Raw genomic sequence first — 27,952 nt, forward strand, 5'->3', positions numbered from 1 at the left:
GGTTTACACTGGACTAAAGATCCAGTCCCTGATCTGTACGCTGGGATCTACCGCTGTGCACCTGGTATAGACCCCACAGGTTTCCTTTAAGGGCACGTTCATACCTATTCCAATGCGGATTTGATGCTTCTGATTTAATCAGTTGAATGAGTGCATATATATATGCCACATCAAATCCACAGCAGATCATGTTATAGCATTGTTTTTAGGTGCTGACGGTGGGGCTCACATGTTTAAGGGAGTAGTGGGGACATGGATAAATGAAGCAGAATTTGCTACAGCTCGTATTTTACACGGCTATCCATGATATATAGGGAAGGATATGGTATGTGGGCTGCTGGGGTTTGATTGCCAGGGCTGATTTTAAGTCCCAGTCCGGCCCTGGAAGTATTGATCGGTCAGGCTCTGAGTGTTCAGACCACGACTGATGAGAGAACATGGGGGAGAAAGTGTGCAGCGTATTCTCTCAGTGTTCTGTGTCACGTGACCAGGAAGGCTGCAAAATATAGGTCTATGGAGCTGTCCTGCTCACACAGACACTTAGCAGGTAAAGGAACGCACGCCAGCATTCTCTTATTTGTTCTACTCACGTGTAATGAAAAAAATGAATAAACTGTCTGCATTAAAGTGTTCCTCTTCCAGAAAACTTGTAGGATATCTGTCTTTCTATGGTAAATTAATGGAGTAAGCATACAAATGCCTCCACTTTTTTCTATATATATATATATATATATATATATATATATATATATATATATAGTACAGTGTTCAAATACAATGAACACAAAACCTATATTGGGGACTCTGACCAATATTTACTGATAAGGGTTCAATTCATATACAACCAAAACAAACAACCCTTAAATGATTAAATAAAGAAATTGCATACCAATAGATATGACCAAAATCTGAATCCTTTATTCATGCATAAATCCCATACCTATCCCATAAAACAACATATACACATGAGACACTTAAAAACAGGGTGCAGGGGACCATACAAAAATACATAGCAAAATCACATTAAATTACACAAAAGGGGAAACAGAAAATTACATAAATAATGGGATTCCAAATGGCTCATTTAATATGCCTTAAAGTGCAATGTGCATAATACATATAAATATCTCAAGTTATCTGGATAGTAAGAACTCAACCTAGTAGTACAATCGGTATTGTGGGTGTATTGCGAGTGCACTACTTGGTTGGCACCGAAAAACCAATAAATATATGTATTATTAGTAGGCTCTCTAGCATAACCCCCTTGGAATGGCTAAATCATAATTCTTTAGTATTGCGTAGATCAATGTATATTGTCTTATGAAACAATATGGCGTTACTATGGTAGTGTATAAATTCAAACAATAATGGTAAATATATTGGTAAAATTTACTATAGCGTATATATCACACCATATACATGCAAAAATTATCACATAGAGCAATAAAAAAATATATAATTAAAAAACATATAGGGTTAAAAAAGTAGGTATCTGTAAAATATAGAATATAAATATCTATAGCATGATTCTTGGGATGTCCATAGAGATGTAACTATGTATTTCTCTATGGACATCCCAAGAATCATGCTATAGATATTTATATTTTATATTTTACAGATACGTACTTTTTTAACCCTATATGTTTTTAATTATATTTTTTTTTTTGCTCTATGTGATAATTTTTGCATGTATATGGTGGGATATATATGCTTTAGTAAATTTTACCAATATATTTACCATTATTGTTTGAATTTATACACTACCATAATGCCATATTGTTTCATTAGTGAAGGGGTTAATTCAGGGCTCAGAGGGAAGCAGTGGTCATACACCATCCAGTGCCACATGTAGACAAGATGGCGGCAACACATGTGCGTTGGTGGCGGATAGTTGAAGCACTCACCACTTGGGTTACGCCTGTGCACACATGATCCAGGCTGTCTGAACAGTGTGCAAGGAGAAGAGATAAAGCTGAGCTGTTCGCTTCCACAGGAGGATCTCTGCAGTTCTACAGGCGCCCAATCACCGAGTTTATCAGTTAGCTGTGGGGTAAAATGAGAGGTTTTCTACCCAGTACAGTATAAGGATTGGGACATAGGGGGCTTGTATTATAAAATCTTGCCCAATCACTGAGTTATAACCCTTTATTAGCTTGTCTTGACAAACACCAAGTTACTTGTAATCGAAGGTTTTACTGTACTAATGTCATACAATCTGCCATAATACAGTCCCAGGATAGATTACCCCATTGAACTCCCAGGTAATCAAGCCTATAGTTTCCATTTAATGAGTATGCTCATAAATAGTTCCATACTATGCCCAGAAAATAATACGCAATGGCAGGGGCGTAACTAGAAATGGCTGGGCCCCATAGCAAACTTTTGATTGGGGCCCCCCCTACGCCATCGACCACTACGCCATCAACACACTCAGCTCTACACAGGTTCTGTACACCAAATACATTACAGTGCAGTTATATCAGGTGACTCACAGGGGACGTCTTCTCTGATCAGAGTTCTTCCCTTTTCATTTTCTTCTCCATCTGTCCTGGGCCATTATGAGAACTTCTCTGAGCCACGAATCCACAGAATCTGCCAGACAAACATATTAGGCTCCTTATACTGGCACCATCCTCATCTCTATACACACTGCACATCTGTATTGGCCCCTTTACACCCTCATTTAGTTGGTAGCCCTAACACTATGTGAGCCCCTTATAGTATATGCCCCTCTGTGTATTCTCCCTTACAGATGCCCCCGTGTTAGCCCCTTATAAATGACCGCCCTGTGCTTTCCATCCCCCTCATAGATGGTCTCCCATGTTGCCCCCCCCTTAAAGATTCTCCTCATGTTGTCCCCCTATAGATGCCCCTTATGTTCTCTCCCTAGAGATGGCCCCCTGTATAATCCCCCTATAGATGGCCCCTTGTAATATCCCCCATAGATGCCCCCCCCGTATTATCCCCCATAGATGCCCCCCCCCTGTATTATCCCCCATAGATGCCCCCCCAGTATTATCCCCCATAGATGCCACCCCCTCTGTATTATCCCCCATAGATGCCCCCCCCTGTATTATCCCCCATAGATGCCACCCCCTCTGTATTATCCCCCAGAGATGCCACCCCCCTGTATTATCCCCCATAGATGCCCCCTCTGTATTATCCCCCAGAGATGCCACCCCCTTGTATTATCCCCCATAGATGCCCCCTCTGTATTATCCCCCAGAGATGCCACCCCCTGTATTATCCCCCATAGATGCCCCCTCTGTATTATCCCCCAGAGATGCCACCCCCCTGTATTATCCCCCATAGATGGCCCCCTGTATTATCCCCCATAGATGCCACCCCCTGTATATCCCCATAGATGCCCCCCCTGTATATCCCCCATAGATACTCCCCCTGTATATCCCCATAGATGCCCCCCCTGTATATCCCCCATAGATGGCCCCCTGTATATACCCATAGATGCCACCCCCTGTATTATCCCCCATAGATGCCCCCCTGTATTATCCCCCAAAGATGCCACCCCCTGTATATCCCCCATAGATGGCCCCCTGTATTATCCCCCATAGATGCCACCCCCTGTATTATCCCCCATAGATGCCCCCCCTGTATTATCCCCCATAGATGCCACCCCCTGTATTATCCCCCATAGATGCCCCCCCTGTATTATCCCCCAAAGATGCCACCCCCCTGTATATCCCCCATAGATGGCCCCCTGTATTATCCCCCATAGATGCCACCCCCCTGTATATCCCCATAGAAGCCCCCCCCTGTATATCCCCCATAGCAAAGCAGATTAAAAAAAACAACACAACTCACCTAACTCCCCCGTCGGCTGTCTTCTCCGCTTCTCCCCAGGGGGCTTCCTGGGGGGTGTCCCGGGGATTCCAAAGCAGCACTGGTACCGGAGTCGGCGTCCGGACTCTGAACTCTCTGGTACCTGTGCTGCCGGGGATAGGACTGGATGACAAGAGGGGGGCCCTCGAGTCCTTTACCAGTGCTGCCCCCAGGTACCAGGACACCGGGTGCTGCAGACTATGTCAGCTCCGGGGGCCCACGCCATGGGCCCCCTGATGCGGCGGGGCCCCGTAGCAGCCGCTACGGCTGCTACGGCGGTAGTTCCGCCCCTGCGCAATGGCAAGATGAATAGAGACTCCAACTCCAAGATGCCATGAATGACATTCCTGACTGTTCTTGCTAAGACTGGAAATTGAGCAGCCACTGTTGAGGAGACCCATCTGTCTGTGATATTTTTGTGCTATTATTGCCAAGTGGAGGCTAAAGCTGTCTCCATGTTGTGCTGTGCATATATTATACTTGTATTTGATTTTAATACTGTTACAGTACTTGGAACATAGTAGCACTTATGAGGAAGTGAAATAAAAGGAGGAGGTGTATCTGTTTTTTTAAAAGGTTTTTAAACATCTGCATGCTTTTGTCAGACTAATCCTTAAAAGAGTACCAGTCATAGGAAAAAAAAATTGATATGTCAGGGAGAAAATCAAACATTTTTATCGATCAGGGTCTGTGTGTTCAGACCCCGACTGATCCTTAGAACAAGCCGGAAGACGATGCTGCTGCATACTTCTCTCCCATCTCTGTGTCTGTGACCTAGACAAACCCTATAAACTTGCTTTGAAAGTCCCTCTAGGCCAGGGGTGTCAAACTCAAATACACAGTGGGCCAAAATTAAAAAATTGGACAAAGTCATGGGCCAACCTTGATAATAATTGAAGCTATTAAATTGCTATGATATGATTAAACTCCAACCCATGTAATAGCCAACCCCCCCCCCCAATATTGCCCCATGTAGTAGCCAACCCAACCAAAATTGCTCCACACATTAGCCCTCTTCAATAGACTCTTATATAGTAGCTAGCCCTCCCCATAGTCTCTTATATAGTAGCCAGTGCTCCCCATAGTCTCTTATATAGTAGCCAGCCCTCCCCCATAGTCTCATATATAGTAACCAGCCCCCTCCAATAGACTGTTATATAGTAGCTAGCCCCTAGAACAGTTGTTAAAGAGAACCGGTCACCTGTGGACGGCCTGCCAAACCTACCCTACCCCTGGATACAGCCCCCCATCTTGCCGATCCCGCTCCTGATGCTGGTTCTGCTGCGGGGATTCGGCCGTCCACTCATCTCATGTAAGTATGGGGGGCCGTATCCAGAGGTTGGGTGGGTTCGGAGGGCCGTCCACGGGGGACAGGTTGTACCATTAGGTTGAACTCTTTTCTGCGGCAGCAAAGGCCACGGGAGGCGCCCAGCACAGGACGTGTGTGATGGCGTCTCTGCAATGCAGGCGTCGGGACACCACTCACATACTCCAAGGCCGCAGGCTTAAAACTGCCTGTGGCCTTCAGGCCTTATAGGCAGTCCGAGCAGCTATCCGGACCACCCATATTATAATCTAATGCGATGGCGGTCAAGATGTAATTCAAACTCTGCCTGCCGAACCAAAAATAATTGCACTGCAGGCCTGATTTGGCCTGCGGGCCAGAGTTTGAATTGACTGGTCTAAGTCATGTGACATGGAGCTGGAATGAATGCACTGCACATTTACTTCTCCGGCTCCTTCTCCTGATCTTTTGCATTCTAAACTCTCAGACTCCGATCAAAACCTGATCATGATGACAAGCATGCAGGCTAAAAGGAGAAGGTAGGGGGCATTATATTCAGGAGGCAGCACTGTGCACAATAGAAATATAAGAATTTACTCAATGGACAGCTTCCTAGAACTTTATAGGTCAGAGATGAGAGGGAAGCCTTGATTTACCACTCAGGGACAGTAAGGACCTTTTGTAAGAAGCAGACAATCTTACCTTACATTTACACAGCCCAATATTTCTCTCTGACTTGCCTATAGCACTTACTAAGACATATCTCATACCTCCACTTCCTTTGTTCCATCTTGGTCTCTATGTTAGTAGAGACAGATTTCCCCTAACAACAGGAAATTAACAGCAGATTGCATTGAAGGGAGACTTCTGGTTGACAATGTTTTAGAGCTTGTTTGAAACAAGAACGCCCATTTTATGAGCTTCCTTGAAAAATAAGGCAGGACAGAATGTTGCATGTTTGCTGCAATTCCGCCACAAATGAAGGTATTACACACAGCTATGGCTCAACTACTGCAACCTTTTTTTTGAAGGGTAAATGCAGTGTTCTTCATAGTGAGATGCAAAACTGCTGTATGCTTGGACTAATATAGATTGAAAGAAAATAGAAGAAAAGTGAAGAATTGTTATGTCTATGGCATAAATCATTGCCTGTTACCCAGTTTCGTGGTGAGGACTATATAATTAATGGGCCAACAACCTTGCAGAGGTGCAGCGGTTAACAGAGCAATGGTGTCTGCAGACTGGATTTAGATTACATTCCCAAAATAAGGAACAGGATTTGGTTTTGTCAACTGGATTATTTAAGTAGGATGAAGTACGGTGAAGAGGACACATTTACCTGCTGGTAGAACGAGTAGTAACCTATTTTTTCCTGTGTATATTTAACATTGACTCTTCTCATCCCATTTTATGTGCATTTATTATAACTTTCAATCGGGCACTGATACGGAAGTATTTATTTACACTGCATATGCCCAGACTGCCATAAAACGTAAGTCTCTTGGAGATAACATGGCCATTTCCTTTATCGTAGTCTATAATATTATAATAACTCTGAAAATTCCGTCTTTCGTAAGGGGTAACCTGCTTAGTGGATAACACGGCCTAATGAGCTGGACGGCATACTTAGAGGCACTAATACGCCTTCCTAACCAGATTCTGCTTAGTGATTAGGCTGATTTGGATAAAGCCCACTCTTTCTGTTAATGCACTTTGTAGCTGCACCTTCTGCTGTGAGGCTTATGATTTATAAAATGAACTATTACATGCTTATTATTCATGTAAACATTTACTATATCATACAATATCCACAACTATATCAGACATGCCAAACCAGAGCTCTGTGCATAGAGCAATATGTACAGTATGAAGACATACCAACACATATTGATACATTTTGTTCATTTAGGCCTTCATATCTTGAAGTACAGTACAAGCAAGGCATACATTGGTCTTGTTTTCATAAAGACTAAAAAATGTCCAAACCTTTAGATAACTTTTCAGGATGTAAATGACGTGTACATGAAGAGCAGCACTATTTCTGCCCATTACATAACTTGTATATGGCTCTATGATGTCTCCCATACATTGCACACACAAAAAAGGGGATCTTGCTAAAATATATCTCTCGAGGGAACCCTTAGGAGCAGAAGCATAAAGGACATTATAGAGCAGTACTAAGCAGTGTAGTATTGGGGTGAGCATTTACACCCTCTCTTTGTAGTCCTGGCTGTTTCTGTATCTAACCTGATGCTTCAATGAGCTGATCCATCTTAAAATAGACTTCAGAAGCTTTTGCAGAGTAAGGCTCTGTTCACACACTAAAAGTACGTCCGTTTACATTTATTATCGGGCCTTCATTGGCCCGTGTAATAGTACCCTAAGCAATGAGTTTAGGATGAGGGGGCAAGAAAAGAGTCTGGGGGAGATTTATCAAAGGGTGTAAAATGTAGACTGATGCAAACTTCCCACAGCAAACAATCACAGCTCAGCTTCCAGCTTTGGTAAAAGGAAAGAGGAGCTGTGACTGGTTGCTGTGGCTAGTTTGCACCAGTCTAAATTTTACACCCTTTGATAAATCTCCCCCTCTATGTTGAAAAAGAGGCATTTTATCTGATAAGATATGTTACAAGGTTTCTTCAATTCATATGTACTGTTTATTCATGTACAGTTTGTTGTAAGTGTAATCATTGTTTATTGAAAAAGTCAGCATTTTTTTTTACTTTTCAAGATCTCTGCTAGATGTCAGACAATCAAACGGATTTGCCATATGGCGCAATTCTATGTCTGCTCATAGCTGATGTAGATGAATTTTTCTTAAGCTCAAACAGCTGCAGTATATTAGAAGATGCATGTCTTTTAATAAATTTGGTGCATTTTATTCCAACATGCATTCACCTAAGCTGTATAAAATACTGGGTTTAGGAACTTCCCTGTTGCACATTAGAAATTTTCATATTTAATTATACAAATATTAAGCTTTATGTACTTAAACCCTTTTTACAATATTTGTTTTGTCTTTTGTGTCTTTTATCCTAGATATAACTTGCAAACATCCTCAGGGAAAGAATTAGCACAGAGTTATGGTAAGATTTTTTCCCCTTATATGCAGCATAGTTCACAATTTACATTATGATTATGTTATTTAGCCTAATTATTTATTATTGTAAGGGTCCATTTACACAGAAAGATTATCTGACAAATTATTTGCCAAAGATTTGAAGCTAAAGCCAGAAACCGACTATAAACAGAGATCAGGTCATAAAGGAAAGCCTGAGATTTCTCCTCTTTTCAAATTTATTCCTGGCTTTGGCTTCAAATCTTTGGCAGATAATCTTTCTGTGTAAATGGACCCTAAACGAATCAAGCCTGATATTACAACCTTGATCACAGATTGTGTTATATTACACAGATGTTAGACAGTCTAGGAGCTAATATGGCAGAATGTGTTTTAATATTCCTTTCTTCTGTAGGATATTCTAACAGGTTCAGCACACAGGACACATTACTACAAACAGAGAAACAGGTGAGATGTGGAGATCATAATGCAAATATAAATGGCACAATATTACAACAAGCATTCTGATACAATCTAAATAATAGTATATGATGTTTGACAATTCATTTCTTTTTGTCTTTCTGTCATTAATTTCCCAGATAGGAATACATGTTTATAACTCTGATCTGGAGATTTAGCCCCTTAGATACCACAGTCAATAATAACAGCAGCACCTTTAGTATAACGTGGAGCTCTCCTTTCACAATGGAATTTCACTGCCTGTTGTCTGAGAAATATACCGCTTGGCTGTGGCTAACACCTCCCAATAGAGTACACAGAAACAATCGGCCGTGCCGAATGTTCATGTGTATGGCAAGGACAGGAGCGATAACTGTTGGTTCGGCTGACAGTTATTGAAGGTGTATGGCCACCAGTCGGGTGCCCTCCTTATTTCTATCTAAAATCCTGGAAAAAGATTGCGGTGGGAAGAAGACAGTTGCCATTGCAGATATATTTGTATCGGCAAATATATCGGCAATTGGCAGCACTGCCGGTGCTCTGGTGTATGTGATTACACATTGTGTTATAAGAGAGTAAATGTGTATAGAGGTCATATTAACATAACAATAACGCACACAAATGATCCACAGTCCAGTGCCAATGCTGTTCACGGCTTCCACATCCTTAAAGAGACTCTGTCAGGAGGTTTCTTCTATCCTAAACTAGGGACAGAGAAGCTAATCAGAATGATGTATCACTTACATTATTCTGTGCAGCTGATCCAGAGATATCTCCCTGAATAACACAGACAATAAGTAGTCCTCTCCATTATGTGTGTGAGTCCAGTAGTCCTCATTATCCCTGAGAAGCAGAAAACTCCGCCTACTAGCTGCTGATTGGCTGTGCAGGGGCAGACACAGACTGCAAAGGGCCCTTGTGCCAAAAATGTGCCTTAAGGCACACACATATGTACACCAGGGAATCTGGTACATGTGTTCTGGTTTCTCGGGAGGGCCCTACAGTACAGCACAGATGCCATGACTCACTAAAGGACTGTACCGTAGTCTGTGCAGGCCCCAGTGTAGGACTGGGGTACCTGTGGCCCACTAATGGATCATGGGGGGCACCTAAATAAAGAACCCGTCAAAAGCAACATTCTGACCTGGGCCCATCTTGGACTGATGTATCTGTGACCAGGGCCGCCAACAGGGAAGTATTGGCGGTACAGGTGTAAGGGGCCCGGCCTCAAACTAGGATCCAGGGGGGCCCGGACATCCAGCCTCCCTTCATACAGGCTCTTTACAGCTGTACCGCACAGGAAGGAAGAGGTAGAGACACAGGGCCCCCTCCCTCTCTCTCTCACATGCTGTAAGGACAGAACATGATAGGGAGGGGGAGGGGCCGCTGTTTGAGGAGCAGAAGACTGCAGCAAGGGCCCAGAGCTTTCCTGCATAGAGTAAGTGTGTGTGTGAGAGAGAGAGTGTTTGTGTGTGAGAGAAAGAGAGAGTAAGTGAGAGTGTGTGTGTGCCCATCCTGGAATAGTATATAAATCTGCTACTGTTGAACCAGTCCCTACCGCACTGACAACTCAGCTCTGCTGTGCCTGCCTGTAGCCAAATGTAACATAGCTCATTGTCCAGGTCACCGACCACCACAATACAGTGTATATGTAAAAAATATATTTCCACAAGACCACTGCCATAGAGATGAGAAGTGTATGGGGGACTAGGGGTACCACTTCAAATTGAGGAGAAAGGAGGGATTATTACAGTGTATGAGGGGGCTCTGCTATGGTATATGAGGATAAAGGAGGGTTTACTACAGTGTATGAGGGGCTGAGGGGGCTCTGCTATGGTATATGAGGACATAGGGGGGATTATTACAGTGTATGAGGGGCTGAGGGGGCTCTGCTATGGTATATGAGGATATAGGAGGGATTATTACAGTGTATGAGGGTCTGAGGAGGCTCTGCTATGGTATATGAGGATATAGGAGGGATTATTACAGTGTATGAGGGGCTGAGGGGGCTCCGCTATGGTATATAAGGACCAAGGAGGAACCATTAGTGTGTGGGGGACTAATGGGGGTGCCATTACTTTGTGAAGCACTATGAGGGCAATTAAAGTGGTAGTGCGGTGGATAACATTTTTGCACTAAATAACACACAATACAAAGTTATACAACATTGTAATGTGTGTTATTTAAGTGAATGGCCCCCTTCCCCATGTTTCCACCCTCCGATGCTTTATCCGGAAGTGTATACTCACGGAATCACTGTCGATCTCGGCCGCCATCTTGGGACAATCACCTCATCTTCAGGAAGTCGGCCGGACCACTCCAGCCCTCCCTCTTGCCGGCCCCCCTCCAGCCCGTCATCAGCTGCCATTGGCTGAGCATATTAGAAGACATCTGGGGCTTCCCTGCATAGAGTAAGGGTGCCTTTACACAGACAGATTTATCTGACAAATTTTTGAAGCCAAAGCCAGGAACAGACTAAAAACAGGGAACAGGTCAAAAGGGAAAGGCTGAAATTTCTTCTCTTTTCACATCCATTCCTGGCTTTGGCTTCAAAAATCTGTCAGATAAATCTCTGTGTGTAAAGGCACCCTAAGTGTGTGTGTGTGTGTGAGAGAGAGAGTGTGTGTGTGTGTGTGTGCGCGCTGATTTCTGTGGACATGGAGTCTGGAGGGGTGAGGCTGTATGGCTATCTGTATACTATATCCAGGCTGTATGGTATCTGTATACTATATCCGGGCTGTATGATATCTGTATACTATATCCAGTCTGTATTGTATCTGTATACTATATATATCATCAGTGGCTGACCAGGCATGCTGGGAGTTGTAGTTGCACAGTAGGTTAAGTGTGTTAAGTGTGCTGTTTGTCTGTTAGTTGGGGGGGGGCAGACAATTTGGCTGTATGGGGCCCCTGATGGCAGATGGTGTTTTCAGCTGTTGTACTTGAAGGTTCCTGGGTGCATTATACACTAGATGCTTTGTGGGAGATTAGAATATATAGTTGATAGTGTGGACGTGACCCTAGAACAGCACTAATAGAGGGTAGAACATATAGGCCCTTAATCACTGTTGGGGCACAGGTGGGATGCATGTACTGTATGTGGCTGCACAGGTTGGATACATGTACTGTATGTGGCTGTACAGGTGGGATACATGTACTGTATGTGGGTGCACAGGTGGAATACATGCACTGTATGTGGCTGCACAGGTGGGATACATGTACTGTATGTGACTGCTTAGGGGAAGATGAATTAATGAAATACCATGCTGCAGGGAGGAGGGGGGGGGGGGGGGTACAGTTATTATAAAAAAAAAAAAAAAAAAAAAAAGGCATAAACTTACAAACATCAGCATCAGAGGGGGGCTCTGTGCTTTCTCTTCCACGGTCCACCCTCTATCTTACAACTTCCATCAGCCTAACAGACACATTGACAATAATCACTCACTGTCAGAGCTGCCGCTGCTGCTCCTTTTCACAGTCCTGTTCCTCACAGCCATAACCCTGGGCACAGCATCCAGTCACAAAGTGGGCCCCACAGGAGCCAGCACTTCCCGAGTGCTGATATTGCCTGGGAGGCCCAGTACAGACGTGCAATGCTGAGCTGACACTTGTCTGAGCCTGACAGGCCCCTCTATTGGCCTGGGCCTCTGTGCAGCTGAACAGGCTGCACAAGTGATATGTCCGCCTCTGATGCTGTGTATAGGCAGTCACCTGTCAATCAGCAGCTGGAGGGGGGGGATAGCAAGAATCCTATTCTCCTGCATATTAGGAGAATGGCTGAACAGAATGATATACAGTATGTTATACACCAATCTGTTCAGCATTTATGTCACTAGTTTGTTGCAGTCTTTTAAAGGGAATCTGTCATTAGGTTTATGCTGCCTTAAAAGAGGCAGTGGCGTAGCTAGCATAGAGGCAGTGAAGGCGGTTGCTATGGGGCCTGTGGAGGGAGGGGGCCCAGGGAAGATAAGAGCCTCCTGTGTCCTTTTGCTTAACCCCTTATTTACTGCAGTGTGTAAGTGACCCAGTGTTCTCTAACATGCTGCAAAACAAAAAAAGGGTTAATACAGAAGACAATTAGCTCTCTGTCTGACTACTCTGATAACCTCTGACCTCTGTTCTCTGAGTTCCTGCAGAGGTCAGGGGTTATTAGTGCAGGAGTAGCAAAGGAGAGAGCTAATTGTCTTCTTGTCTTTTTTATATATATTAGTGTGTAGGGGAGGGGGGGCCATACAGTTTTTTGTTATGGGTCCCCATGAATCCTAGCTACGCCCCTGAAAAGAGGTCATAGGGAGACATTGATGTGTAAAGGCCCTATGACACGGAGCGATAATCTGATACAGCCCGATTCAGCAGATTATTGCTCCGTGTAATAAAGACAATGATTAGCTGATGGCATTGATCATCAGCTGATCGTGTTTTTTGTTCCCGCTTAAAAATCTTTTGCTGCCGACCGTGCATCACTGTGTGTAATAGCAATGTGCAGCTGACGGCTGATGACGGCTTCTGTCGGCTCGCCACTGTCACTGAAGCTTTTACAACGGTCTTTGAAGTGACAAGCCACTCAGCAAATCACTTGCCACGGCGCTTTCCGGTTTTGGCTGCTGATTGGATGTGCTGCCTGTCACTTCAGAGACCAGCTCTGAAGTTCCAGCGACAGAAGTGAGAAGAACATCCAGTAGTATGGACACCAGGTAGCGTATATACTTTGTATTTACTATATACAGCAAGAAGTGCATGGACATCGCTAACAATGTCCACACAGCCCTTGCTGCACGATTATTGAGCCGTGTAATAGGTTCAGTAAGCGAGTGCCCATCTAGTAGATCAGCGCTTACTATCGGGCCATGTAATACGGCCCTAAGTACTATCTAATGAAAATTTACAGCTCATAGAAACATAGAAGATTGTCAGGAGAAAAAGACCACCCGGTCCATCTAGTCTGCCCTTTTAGTATTTCCTTTCTTTTTGTCTTAGGATAGATATATGTTTATTGCTGCTGTTTATACCTCTACAGTAATTGCAGGTGTACTCCTCTACTGCTTTTACAGATATAGCATATGGTGGTGGCAATGCCAGCTTTCAGGCCTCCACTGAATCATAATGACCAGTTTTAAATTCACATTAGATTTTATTTTATTTTTTTGTTACTTTTAAGCTACTAAGATTATTATTATTGTTAGTAGTAGTATTCTCATCAGATGAGATGTACATCAGATTCACACTGGGCTATTTACTTATTTTAGAAATCAGTAAAATGTAGAGGGTGTCTCAGACTACTAATTCTTCTTCCTTCATAGTGCACTTATAGTATGGGGAACCTGTAGTCTAAAGTAAGGGCCACACTGGTGATTACTTCTTGACCATGGTAAATGCTTAAAGGAGAAGTCTCGTGAAATTACAAAACAGACAAGGAGATGGGGGAAATTAAGCAATGTATACTTACCTGTCCTCATGCCTCCGTAGCGCCGCTCCTGGGTCCTGCTGCTGGCTGTTATTTTCCGGCTCCTCCAGCTGCAACGTCATGGTCTGGCTGAGGGACTGCCCGCTCATCTAGTCAGGAGAGCACCAGAGTCACTGACTGGCCGAGCGAGCAATCGATCAGCCGTGTACGTGACATTGTAACAAGAGAAGCTGCAGAACACTGGTGGCTGTAGGGAAGCAGTGCTATGGGGCACGAGGATGAGTAATAGGCTTAATATGTTCCCACACCATGCTGCCTTTTTAAAAAAAATATTATTTCACCGAACTTTTCCTTTAAAGAGGTATTGCCATCTGATAATGTTATCGCCTATCCTCCTGGGCCCCCTGTAAATTCTAGGACCCCAATGTTCCATTAGAATAGAGTGGGGGGTTGCGTAAGCGTGCAGCTGCTCCATTAATTCTCAATAGGAGCAACCAAGACTCTTTTTTTTCGAGGCTCCCATGGAGAATCAGTAGAACAGCAGTGAACACGCTGAACAGCCAACTCCATTCTAATGGGAGACTGGGGTCCCAATTCTCAAGACTGCTGGGGGGCTCCAGTGGTCAGACTCCTTACTATCACCTAGTTATCCCCTAACTAAAAACTAGGGCTAAATTTATCTATTGCTCATTGACATCATGTGGTAAGCAACTTTCATATTGAAAAGTCACTGAAAAATATACTTTTTTTTCTTTGTGTATAGTAGCATGAATGTCCTATACATCTGCATATATTATTGTGTGCTTTTATACAGGGTCTATATTACAACATTGTAAGAAAAGAGACAATGACCAGAGAAGTGACACATGAAAGTCATTTACCCCCTCCAAGTAACCTCAATGTCACAAAAAATGGCAGCACTTGTATTCTGTTTGGAGCCAAGAGAATAATAATCCGATTAAAGAACCAAACACAGCTGGACCTGCTAAATACAAATGTCAGCCTGCATGACAACGTGAATGTGGAGGAATCAAACTGCAATGAAGAAAATTCCACGTAAGCAAGTATGGATTCATTTTCCATCACCTGTATATATGAATCGGTGCAGTGTATTCATAATGTACCACGTGGCTGCCCTCCGAGGGTGGAAGCTCTTGTAGGCCCTCGTCTATTGTCTTTTTGTATGTATTGTGTAATGCTATAGAAGCTGTCGATATGGACCAAATAATCAACAATATATTTGAACAATATGTTAATATTATTGTTATTATAATATTATTGGATTATGGTAAATAGAATTGCTTGTGTCTCGAAACAAGACGTGACATGTGTATATCATGAAGGTGCAGGTATGTTGAAGTACTTGGATGCTATTTACATCTTTCTCCTATTTTGTTTGTTACAATGTGTCAGTATAAGTAAAATAAATCAGGGTGCAGGTCAGTATGTTCAACTCTTGGGTTATGTCCACACACATTTTTTTTACCAGTAAATTTTGTTGAATTTAATAGGTAAACAGTTTTTTTTGTGTTGTTACCACACAATTTTTTTTTGTGGCCGTAATTGTTATAGCTATACAATCAATTGTAAGAGGCTTCTTTTGGTCCATTTTTGGCATATCTTTTGTCATATAATTTGGCACATCCCAAAAATGTCTTATTTGCTGTAGCCCAAAAACCTCTGAAAATGCAGCCAACATTTTGTAAAACAAAAATGGCCAAAAAAAAGCTCAAGGGCAAAAATGTACCTTTTTTTTTTTTAAACATAGCCTTAGAAAATTTCTCAGACTAGACCATTATATGGCATTGTTCACATGCATGCCTGAGGCTCCACTGGGACCTCTATCTCAGATTCTTTTCAAAATACTGGAAATAAAAAACCAATCACAGCTAGAGCGTTCATTTTCCCAAAGCTGAAGGCTGAGCTGTGATTAGTTGATGGGGGTAGTTTACACCAGTTTCTATTTTATACACTATGATAAATCTAGTTCATTGGCACTTTTTAGTCATTTGACACAATAGACATCTACATAGACAACTAAATTTTTCTGGTGGCAGATTCCCTTTAATTTCCTTGGTGATGTAGCTGCACGAAAATGAATCAGGTTTCATCAAGGAATCCTGCTCATCACCTAGGGTCCTGGCAGAAGAATATCCTGTGATCAGTTTATTACTCTTAACTTCAGTTTACAAAAAAAGTTCCTGATGATTCCTGATGTTTTCAGCAGCTCCTCAGAATAGAAGCAATGGTTTACGACCAGTAGATTCTGTATACATACACATACACATGAATCACGTTACTGAAGTGTGCTTTTTTATCTTTTTGTAGACTTACTATAAGGTTTGTTAAAGTTGGACGTTTAAAGGGACTTGCCTTAAGGTAGGCCATGATTAAGTATTCTGCAGTGATGTGTAAATAGTTTGTAATGCTAAACAGACACAGATCAGCTATAACATGGTTGGTAAAGTGACTGTACCATCACCAGGACCGGAATTTTTGCACTACATGCTGAGCGCTGACTCAGGGATCCCGATGGTGTGAACTTTTTTTCAATTTGCTGCCCAGTTTCCACACTTGGCTCTGTTTTCTGCTTGAGCACCGGCCTGGTTTGAAGCACTGGGGGCAGGCCCGGAACCTCTCCAGTGTGACAATAACCCCTCCCCTCGGTGACGCATCCCTGCTTGATTCTAATCGAGACCCGTCACCAAGGGAGGGGTTATTGTCACACCAGGGGGTCTCTGGGGCTGCCCCCAAAGCTCCGGGCCCACACCATGTGCGTTCCACGTGTGCGTGCTTCCTCCGACCTAGAGGTGCCTAGCGAGGCCAACGCCTTAATAAAAAACACTCCACACCATGGATGCCCCACCTTGCTTGGCATGTTATAGGGGCAATAAAGAGTACAATTATTTTGAGTGAGTGCCACCTCTTCTCAGTTTTAGTAACTACTGCAATGATTATTGTTTGAGAATTTAACCAATAGTATTAAAGTCAATCAAGAATGTAGGACAGCGCTCATCCAAATAAAAAATAAACAAAAAAGATGGAACTCACCCGGTGTATGTGGGTATGGGACTTGGTCCCCTCCCCCACTACACCAAAATCCAAAGTGGCAGAAAATAAATGGCTCCAATCCCTGTTCACAAGGAACATCCACTGAGAGGGCGCTTAGCAGAACTCGGTGGGAAACATCCGGACCGGTGAATTAATGTAAAGAGAAAATAACAAAAAATTGCAGCGCTCAGAGATAGGAACTATAGGAAGATAATGTCATGCAATCACCAGTTGGTGTATAACAACTCACTTCACCATGGGGGAAAGGCCAATCGTCCAAGCCAGACCCCCTCCAGGATGCTTGTATATTATAATCAAATGGATGGTTACGATATCTAAATCCAATATTCCATTTATTGTGACAAGTGTAGGGCTCAGGTACAAGGCAACGCGTTTCGGTGGGCTATGTGCCACCTTTATCAAGCCAGACAAATACATTAAAAGGCACAGTATATATAGGAAATGCAAAAACTTACATTCGCAGACGCTGTATACAGTCGCAGACGCTGTACACCCGTGTCCCGCGCCAAACCGGAAGTGACGAACGTCACGTGACCAAGAGTGACGCGATATCACATGATGTATCGCAGGTCTCTCCGGCCTAAGAAGCCGGAAGTGACCTGCGTTCCAATGTGCGTTCCACTGGCTCCGGAGTTATCTCCGGGTACAGTGGACATTATATAGAATAACATATAATTCATTAGTAGTTTACAAGTGAGAATACGCTTACGGTATGAATAACAATCAATTAACATTATATTGTGGCACATCACTCCACTTCTATCAATAAGGGTATATTTTGCTTAAGGGGTAATTACCTCCATATATCGACCAGGGAACATATACACATATATACATTGTGTACAAAGATACAAAACACAAAAATGCATACATACACTCACCGGCCACTTTATTAGGTACTCCATGCTAGTAACGGGTTCGACCCCCTTTTGCCTTCAGAACTGCCTCAATTCTTCGTGGCATAGATACAACAAGGTGCTGGAAGCATTCCTCAGAGATTTTGGTCCATATTGACATGATGGCATCACACAGTTGCCGCAGATTTGTCGGCTGCACATCCATGATGCGAATCTCCCGTTCCACCACATCCCAAAGATGCTCTATTGGATTGAGATCTGGTGACTGTGGAGGCCATTTGAGTATAGTGAACTCATTGTCATGTTCAAGAAACCAGTATGAGATGATTCTAGCTTTATGACATGGCGCATTATCCTGCTAAAAGTAGCCATCAGATGTTGGGTACATTGTGGTCATAAAGGGATGGACATGGTCAGCAACAATACTCAGGTAGGCTGTGGCGTTGCAACGATGCTCAATTGGTACCAAGGGGCCCAAAGAGTGCCAAGAAAATATTCCCCACACCATGACACCACCACCACCAGCCTGAACCGTTGATACAAGGCAGGATGGATCCATGCTTTCATGTTGTTGACGCCAAATTCTGACCCTACCATCCGAATGTCGCAGCAGAAATCGAGACTCATCAGACCAGGCAACGTTTTTCCAATCTTCTACTGTCCAATTTCGATGAGCTTGTGCAAATTGTAGCCTCAGTTTCCTGTTCTTAGCTGAAAGGAGTGGCACCCGGTGTGGTCTTCTGCTGCTGTAGCCCATCTGCCTCAAAGTTGGACGTACTGTGCTTTCAGAGATGCTCTTGTGCCTACCTTGGTTGTAACAGAACTGCCGCTCTCTGGATGTTTTTTCTTTTTCGGACCATTCTCTGTAAACCCTAGAGATGGTTGTGCGTGAAAATCCCAGTAGATCAGCAGTTTCTGAAATAGACCAGCCCTTCTGGCACCAACAACCATGCCACGTTCAAAGACACTCAAATCACCTTTCTTCCCCATACTGATGCTCGGTTTGAACTGCAGGAGATTGCCGCCATGTGATTGGCTGATTAGAAATTAAGTGGTAACGTGCAGTTGGACAGGTGTACCTAATAAAGTGGCCGGTGAGTGTATATACATATACATATACACACATGGACGGGTGCATATCTACACCTTTGTAAGCATTAGTCTAATTATTTACTGTTCTCTTCCACCTCTCTTCTTTTGCTGTCAAGTCTGTATAATTTCAGATATAGATATGTTTAAAATTTTGTTGAAGGTTTTTTTTTTTGGTCCTTGATGAGCAAAATATTACCTTTTAGTCGTGCTGCAATTTTTTTATTCCTTTATTTATTACAAATATATGTGTCTTCCCAGGTTGTAAAAAATGCTTTTATTCTCCAGTGAAAAGTGTCAGAGAGGCTTTCCCAAACTACTGATATGTTGTGGGCCGAACTCCAAGCAGGGTCAGGGATGGGAGGAAAGGACGTGTTTCAGATAAGGAGAAGAGAAGATCAGGAGCTCGGGAAAGCCTTGTTGACAATTTTCACTGGAGAATAAATAAAAAGGCTTAAATACATAGAAAAGCAGATATAAAATAAAGTACATGCACGCATAAAAAGATGTACCTCTAGAAGCAAATACAGTACACTTTGCCTAAAATCTAGCAAGGATACATAGGCTAAGCATGCACAAACGTCTGTACATATATGTCTGATAAATAGCATCATAAACTTCCCTTATTGTACACAATTAGACATTACACCAATGATTTTCAACCTTTTTTGAGCCGCGGCACACTTTTTATACTTAAAATATCCCGGGGCACACCACCAACCAAAATGACACTAAAACAGTACATATTATACATATAGTTAACAATATAGATTCTAAATGTATTTATACTCACTCAGTGTGAAACCTGGGCCCGTTTTCTTCTCTCCCCTGTGCTTTTCTCCACCATACTTCTCCCCCCTACTTCTCTCCTGTGCTTCTCTCCACCATACTTCTCCCCCCTGCTTCTCTCCTGTGCTTCTCTCCACCATACTTCTCCCCCTGCTTCTCTCCTGTGCTTCTCTCTACCATACTTCTCCCCCCATGCTTCTCTCCTGTGCTTCTCTCCCCCATGCTTCTCTCCTGTGCTTCTCTCCACCATACTTCTCCCCCCTGCTTCTCTCCACCATATTTCTCCCCCCTGCTTCTCTCCTGTGCTTCTCTCCACCATACTTCTCCCCCCTGCTTCTCTCCTGTGCTTCTCTCCCCCATGCTTCTCTCCTGTGCTTTTCTCCACCATACTTCTCCCCCCTGCTTCTCTCCTGTGCTTCTCTACCCCATGCTTCTCTTCACTATACTTCTCCCCCTGCTTCTCTCCTGTGCTTCTCTCCACCATACTTCTCCCCCCTGCTTCTCTCCCCCCTGCTTCTCTCCTGTGCTTCTCTCCCCCATGCTTCTCTCCACCATACTTCTCTCCCCCCTGCTTCTCTCCACCAAACTTCTCTCCCCCCTGCTTCTCTCCGCTGTTTCTCTCCCCCATCCCCAGGTTTCTCTCCCCCCCTTTCTCCTCACCTCCTCTGAGATGGTCACCGCTGCTGTCCGCCTCACCTACTGGCCGACCGTAGGGCCCGGACGTGCTCCTCCAATCAGCGGAGACCGGGAGCGTGGTGCGCTGCGGCAGGCCGTAGCGCACACATTGATTGGATGCGTGCATCATGGCCCACCGCAGTGCACCACGCAACCGCCCACATTATAATCCGCCACTGATCGCTGCGCATTGCTGGGGAACAAAACACAGGGGCACCATAGTTTGGGGAACTTTCCCCGCGGCACACCCGACCATGTGTCACGGCACACTGGTTGAAAATCACTGCATTACACCATTGGCTATGTTTACACTAAGTGAACTGAACTGACGTCATTTTGACGGTGGGAACATAGACTAAGGGTATGTGTGCACTACAAAATCTGCACGTACAACTTCAAGTGGATTCTGTCCCGTGTGCCCCCCGCTTAAGGCTCCATTCCGTTGTCCACCCAAAGAATTGACATGGAAGAATCTGTCTGAGCATAGAATGAAGCCTATGGGACGGGTGGAACTTCAATTCGGGGCGCGCAGCAGAATCTGCTTGAAGTTCTACGCATGGATTCCATAGTGTGCACATACCCTGAGTCTGTTCTAAGACCTTGTCCACACATCAGTTTTTCCTATCCGTAAATTAGGATCCTGAATTACGGACAGAAAAAGGACCTATTGATTTCTTTGGGGTCGTCCGCACATCCTTTTTGAAAAAACTGATCTGTTGGACTGTTGGAGCTGTAAGAACAAGGCCTAAAACTACGCATTCAATGTAATGATTTTTTATACGATTTTTTTTTTTCCAAACGTAATTTTCTTGTTTTGTTCTAGATTTTTACTGGTAAAAAGCTACTACAAGCTGTCTGTACAGAACTGGTACAAACTGCAAAGTGTCCAGATACTGCTGAACCATTCTGTGCAAGCAACCTTCAATACCTCTAGAATATTTGCTCCGATCAGCTATTCTTACCATTGTCAGCATGTCAGCAGCCTACAGAAACACGATGCACTCTTAGTCCCCAGCTCCGCTGAAAACAGCTCCAGACTATGGGATGTCACTTTCCAGGATTTTCAGGTAATAAAAAAAAAAAGGTCTGGATGGCAGACATAAAAGATCGACTTTAACAAGAACATGAAAGTACACAGCAAATAACAGGAGGAAGGAAATAAAGAAGAGCTTCTAGTGTTACCTGCTTCCAACTTGTACATGTTGAAAGCCTGAGGCTTTCTAGATTAATGATGTCACTAGTGTCAGGCTTTTCTGCTACACAGACAACTTCCCAGCATTATACTACCTTGATAGCACTGTTGTATTCTTGAGGCAGTGACATGACCTGAGAGGATTGTCATCAGTAACATCTCGCTTCTATAGCTTAACACTGTCATGTAATATTAGCCTGTCTGAAAGAGTTACATACAGAGTCTCCCCATAGATCTATCTGCCCCTTTATTCTACTAAGTTTACTGCTTCAAACACTTCCTATTATGCTGTATACCACCTTGACAGTAGGCAGTGTGCAGGATATAATTTCATAGAAAAAAAGAAATTCACTGTTGGCTTCTTTCCTCACATCATTGCCCTAGTGCATGGGTCAGCATCTTTTCACCTGGATAAAATTAAAGGCTATGGACACTATTAAATGCAGTTTTGATATATTGCATTGTACTTGTATGTTATTGTGCAAAACATTGAAATTTAATTAAAGAGTTGAGCTCAGTTTCTTTTCTTCGGCCGCCATGTTTTCAGATATATTGCAGGGTGCTCAGTGTCATTCAACGTGAAATCTGTAAGAAGTGCAGCCTGGTGGATCAGTCTTCAAGCCCTCTGTCCTCTCCTAAACAACTTTGATATGTTCATAGATCAGGGGCTGTAGACCAAGCTTCTCTGACAGATTTTACCCTGAACATGACAAAACAGCCCCTATTATAGATGAGAACAAGCAGGCTGCTAAAGAGAGACTGGGACTGTTTTTAAAGGGGTTATCTAACGCTACAAAAGCATTGACACTTTCTTTCAGAGAGAGCACCACTCTTGTCTTCAGTTTAGTGGGGGGTTGCAACTTAATTCCATTGAAGTGAATGGAGCCTAATTGCAAACCATATCTGAACTGTAGACAAGAGTGGCACTGTCTCTGGAAGAAAAGGATGATGGTTTTGTAGTGCTGGATACCCCCTTTAAAGACCGATATCATTATTATGTACAAAGCAGTAACAATGTAAGGGGCCCCAGGACCTGGATTGAAAACAGGGACAGACAGACAGTGTGAGCCCTAGTGCTAGGCCACCCAATACTGCCCCTGCCTACTTGCCAGTCTTGCAGTAGTCCGCAAGCAACAACTGGGTTTCCTTGAGGAGCGAAGGCAACTGTCCATCACCACTCAGTCTAAACTATCTGCAGCCTGGGACTATGCTAGCAGAAACCAAGATTTGTGTCATAGAAACTTGTCAATCACCACACTGCAAGGACTGGAATAAGACACAGTTCAGACTGGTGCAAAGGACACAACCAATTCAGGTACTGAATCACTGCCAAAAGTACAGTCCTGGGCGTATTTTACAGGCAGAGGACTGCGCTGAGGTCTGAACAGGCACGGACATGACAAATAGAAAAACCTTTACTGTAATTACAAGGTGTGAATAGCCTATAAGCTACAGTCCCAGACACATGACATGCATGACACTACGTATGGGAATGCAGTGAAGAGGTCCCTTTTTCTGCTGATAAGTCTAGTTTTAAAGGGTCAGACTGTCTATTTTATGTCATTTGTATTTCAGTAATATATATTTTGCTACTGGGGCTTACTTTTTTTTAAGAAAATGAATAATTTGCAGATTTTCAATCAGTCTAATATACGTTCATTCAGAGCAAAGAGCAGCTACAAAGATTGATTTTCTCCATGGAGTAGCTAGCATGTCCATTAAATAGACCGTCCATTCATTTCAAAGGGGCACAGTGAAATGCTTCATTTCCCCTGAGGAGGTCTGCAAGAGAACTGAGCAATCATTTCCAGGTTTCCACAGAGCTTACTGCTAATCACTGGGGGTCTCGGCAGCGTTACACTCTACTGCAGCGTGATCGGCTTACTACTGGAAGAGCCAGCTAGTAAAAGTAGATTTTCCCAATTTCCATATTTAAAAGGGTTATCTCACCAGTAATTTGCATCACCTATTTGCAGGAGTGTTTGATTGGTGAGGTCTGTCTGCTGGGACACTCTCCGATCACAGAGAATGGGGTCCCTTGTCCCTCTTGCTGAATAGAGTGATGGATGGACATGTGCTGTGTTTTGAGATGAAAACTGAATCAACATGAAAATAGAGATGAACATACTGCTAGTCCATATTATCAGGGAGACAAGGGACCTCCATTGTCTTGAATGGTGCGGGTCCCAGCAGTTGGACACTCTACAGATAGGTGATGAATATTGTTGATGGGTAAAGTCATCTACATATATATATATATATATATATATATATATATAGCGATATGTATATTATACATGACTTGTATGACATCTTCAATGTTGCTCATTAATAGAATGGCGCCGGTGCAGGGAAGCCGGTGGCACGGTCCTTTATTTGAGCCGATTACCAATCACTGGCCCGGGCTGAAGCACTGGAGATTGGCCGGCCCGTCCTTTAAGAGCCCTATACACTTACCTACGAACGTTCATGTGTACAGGGAAGACAGGAGAGATAACTGTGGGCTAACCATTATTGAAGGTGTATACCCACCTTAAGGGTAGATTGGCTAAGTGGGCCATCAGCGACCCAGGAGCCAGAAAAGCAGATGGGAGCGTGGACAAGTAAAGCATGATCTCTTTAAGGTCCAGCACCTAATTAGTTAAACAGGCAGTGACTACATTCTTGCAGCGGAATGAAAATCATATGAGGTCATAGCAGTACAGAGTATCGTAGTGTATTTAGCTGCGAAAAGCACAGGATGAAAGCCGCTGAGAACTCCATACGTGTGACTCTACCCTAAGAATAAGGTATTTATGACTATCTGGCCTTTTGTCTGTAGCTCTGACAAATAGAAAGTTAATATCTTTGTATGTTTAATCAGATTATGGACCAATGGAACAATAGATATGAAGATCATGTTCATTGGGGGAGATTTATGAAAGGGTGTAAATATACACCTTGTGTAAACTGCCCTCGGCAACCAATCACAGCTCCTCTTATATATTACCAGAGCTGAAAGCTGAGCTGTGATTGGTTGCTGTGGGCAGTTTACACCAGGTGTACATTTACACCCTTTCATAAATCTCCCCCATTGTCTTCATTAGTGAATGAGTATTGAGTACAATTTGTATAGGAGACCCAACAGAGGCTAGAAGAAATCTCTAGCCAATTATGTTATGTAACCAGCATCTATCTAATCTTAATTTTACTTGCTGCCATTACATTTCAGATACAAGGGTTTAACGTTGAAGATGGGGAATTTGCTTATGCCAAGGACTGTACCACCTACTTTTCACCAGCAATCCTTATGGGTCTAGTCATGTCGCTTATTCTTCTCCTAGTCCTAGCTTATGCACTCCACATGCTGATGCATCTGAAATCAATGGACAGACATTACCAGAGGAAATGCTCTGCTACCTATTTTCCTAAAATGAAAGACAATTACCTGGAAGATGAGAGGGAGCCCCTCCGAGGCTGCGGACAGGAGTTCTATGAGCTGAGGCAGTCGGAGTACTGTAGACTAAGCATTCAGCAGTGTGCATCTGTTTCTCATTAGCTTTATAATTGACCATTGTTCCCCTTTGTGTATTTCTGTTATTCTGATTTCACATTAAACACAGTTTCCAAGAAATGACTCCCCAGATAAAGTCCTTATAAAATAAACTCTTGTGCAACACAGTAACTCTGGAGACCAAAGACCCTGCAAGACTCTTGTGAAACTACAGAGCATTTTGTCACTGGAACATTTGTTGTCCACAATATATTGTTGAAGTGTTAGATTGTGAATTGAGAAGAGTAAAGGTAATCGTGGCTGCCACAGTCCTGCTCCTTAACAGTCACTTATACACTGAATAAACATCTGATTGTTGGGCTGATAAGTTGAAAGTGTTCGGCCTCCCCTGTTTAAAATGCATCAAGCAAGTTAATGCACAAGTATACATATGCTTCAAATAACCAAAATGTATAGTACAGATGAAAGTTTAAGGGCTTGTCTGACTTTTAATAAAAAGGAGTGTTTAAAATGACATGTCCCCAACTCCCTATTTACACTCTTTTTTTGTTCAGCTGCAAAACCATTTTTCTGCCTCCCCATGTCTGTCCACAGTAATGATGTTAGTACCTGAAATCACCACCGCTACCTGTCTATTGTTATTTCTATGTATTAATGGTCACTGTATATGATACCACCCTGTAAGAATGGGAATCTGGTATTTAGCACCAGATATACCAGTGGTCATGGTACTATAAGATACAAGATTTTACAGTACTGGTGTTCATATAGTTGATAGAGATGTACCTGGAGACCTCACAGAAGGAACCAGTAGATTCCACTGTTAGGTGGTACAGATTCTCTCTTGCGTTCTTCAACATGGATGTAGAAAAAAGTCCACTCACAACACCTCTCTGGTGTCTCATCCAGTGTGGTTTTCACGCTTTCTGCACTCAGGGCAGAAGAGAGGAGTAGCACAGCCATGTATAAAGAAGGCCACAATGCAAGGGTGGTGACTTACTCGCTGTAATTGGTATTGCACCACATTTACAAGTCTTGCCAAGCATAAAAAAGTCTGACCACTTATACTCTAGCTGCTTTTAATCCAAGATCTGTCCTGGGGTCCGTTCGGCAGGTGATGCAGTTAATGTCCTAAAAAACAACTTTACAACTTGCAGCCTGTGCCAAACGGGAGTATCTGTGCCCTAACTTTGCACCACCCCTCTGTCCCTCCTCCCCACCCTCCTCATCATTAGGAATGCTCCAGGCAGATTGCCTCCTATTCGTCAGCTGTGTGAATACTGAACATGGGCTGGACCGTTAAGGCACCTGTACAATGTTCAACATGCAGAAAATGTTCCAGTGGCATTCCTAATGATGAAGAGGGTGGGGAGATACTCCCGTTTGGCACGGGCTGCAAGTTTAAAAGTTGTTTTTTAGGACAATAACTGCATCACCTGCTGAACGGACCACAGGACAGATCTTGGATTAAAAGCAGCTATCCGAAGGTACAAGTGGTTTGGGGGGGTCAGATTGTGGGTACAGAGTGACTTTAAAACAAAACATTTAGGGATTCATGGGGGGTATAAGGGATTGATTAATGTCTACACCAATAAGTAGTGTTAAAATAGTGTAAACAAAAAGCCAAAACATAGATAAAATGCCAATGCCGATCATTTTTTTTTCATGCATTTGCTTTTTTCCTGCAGTTTTTGTGTTTGTGTGTACAGTGTTTTGTACCACTTTGACCTTTTTTCGGGTCGGCATTCAGACCTAAACTTCATCACTAAAGTTTGTGTTAAGGTCTGAACGACGATTTGAACGCATCAACACCAGAAAATAACAGGTTAAGTGATCCCTACCTTGCTGGGGCGGGCTCCAGACCCAGCACACTCTATGTGTTACGGGTTGCTAAGCCAATGAACTGATTGGCTGAGTGGATTTGAAGCTCAGTGTGATGGGTCTGGTGAAGACAAAAGACGCCTGATAGTGAGTATGAAAGGCTGGTATTATTAGGCTGGGAGGGCCAAAAAAATTACCCTTCCCACCCTGGTACTACTAGGCTGCTGCTGGTTTTCTTTACTTGATTGGTTATGAAAATGGGGGGCACTCTATGCATTATTTTTTTTTTTTTTTTTTTTTAAAGTGTGTCTAGGGCTCCCCCATAAATAAAAAATGTGTACAACATTGGGACTGCTGACACTAAAATGCAGTCACACTAAATGCTAAACAGACAAACAGGAGCACGTTCTGCTCTGGTCGTTTCCCTGGTGGGCTGCATAAGATACCAGAAAAAAAAAATCGCTGATCGTCCTGCTATTAAAACTGCTCCCAGAGACATACATCTGATTGCTCTTCTAGTTGAGAACTAAGCAGTGGGTACTATCTAGCTGGCATATTAGGCTGGCATATGAGGTACCGAAACTATTGGCACAGCTAGCTGGAAAATAGGGGGCCTAGAAAAGAAGCACCCAAATCGATGGAGCAGCAGCTCCAAATCAATAATGGATATCTGTCATGACAGGAGGAAGGAGTGAGCCCTGATCTCACCCACAGCCTCTGTCCATGCCTACTTGTCAGTCTTGTGCTATGCCACAAACCCTGGATAAGTCCACAGCAAAGATGGAGGATGAACAACACAGAAAACAAGCAGAGAGATATTGGGTAAACCATCTGGGCCAAAGCAAGAAGGCAGTGAGGTACAATAATGCCAGGTAAGAGAATAGACGGGAGTATAAGCAAAGATCAGAGAAAACCAAA

At 43.3% G+C, this 27,952-nt stretch overlaps 1 protein-coding gene across 6 annotated transcripts in view; it reads left to right on the forward strand.

The window, feature by feature from the left end:
* The window catches only part of LOC138786136 (V-type proton ATPase subunit S1-like protein), a 41,646-nt gene extending 15,947 nt beyond the window's left edge, over nt 1–25,699 (forward strand). For all 6 annotated transcript variants that reach the window (XM_069962872.1, XM_069962871.1, XM_069962876.1 and 3 more), the window contains 6 exons: nt 8,165–8,211; nt 8,599–8,651; nt 14,861–15,102; nt 16,375–16,425; nt 21,352–21,595; nt 24,932–25,699. In XM_069962872.1, coding sequence (XP_069818973.1) covers nt 8,165–8,211; nt 8,599–8,651; nt 14,861–15,102; nt 16,375–16,425; nt 21,352–21,595; nt 24,932–25,258 — 964 coding nt within the window. In that variant the 3' untranslated portion in view covers nt 25,259–25,699. The remainder of the gene's footprint in view (nt 1–8,164; nt 8,212–8,598; nt 8,652–14,860; nt 15,103–16,374; nt 16,426–21,351; nt 21,596–24,931) is intronic.
* Nucleotides 25,700–27,952: the final 2,253 nt, after the last annotated feature.

Source organism: Dendropsophus ebraccatus, chromosome 3 (assembly GCF_027789765.1).
Source record: "Dendropsophus ebraccatus isolate aDenEbr1 chromosome 3, aDenEbr1.pat, whole genome shotgun sequence".
In the NCBI taxonomy this organism is placed as follows: domain Eukaryota; kingdom Metazoa; phylum Chordata; class Amphibia; order Anura; family Hylidae; genus Dendropsophus; species Dendropsophus ebraccatus.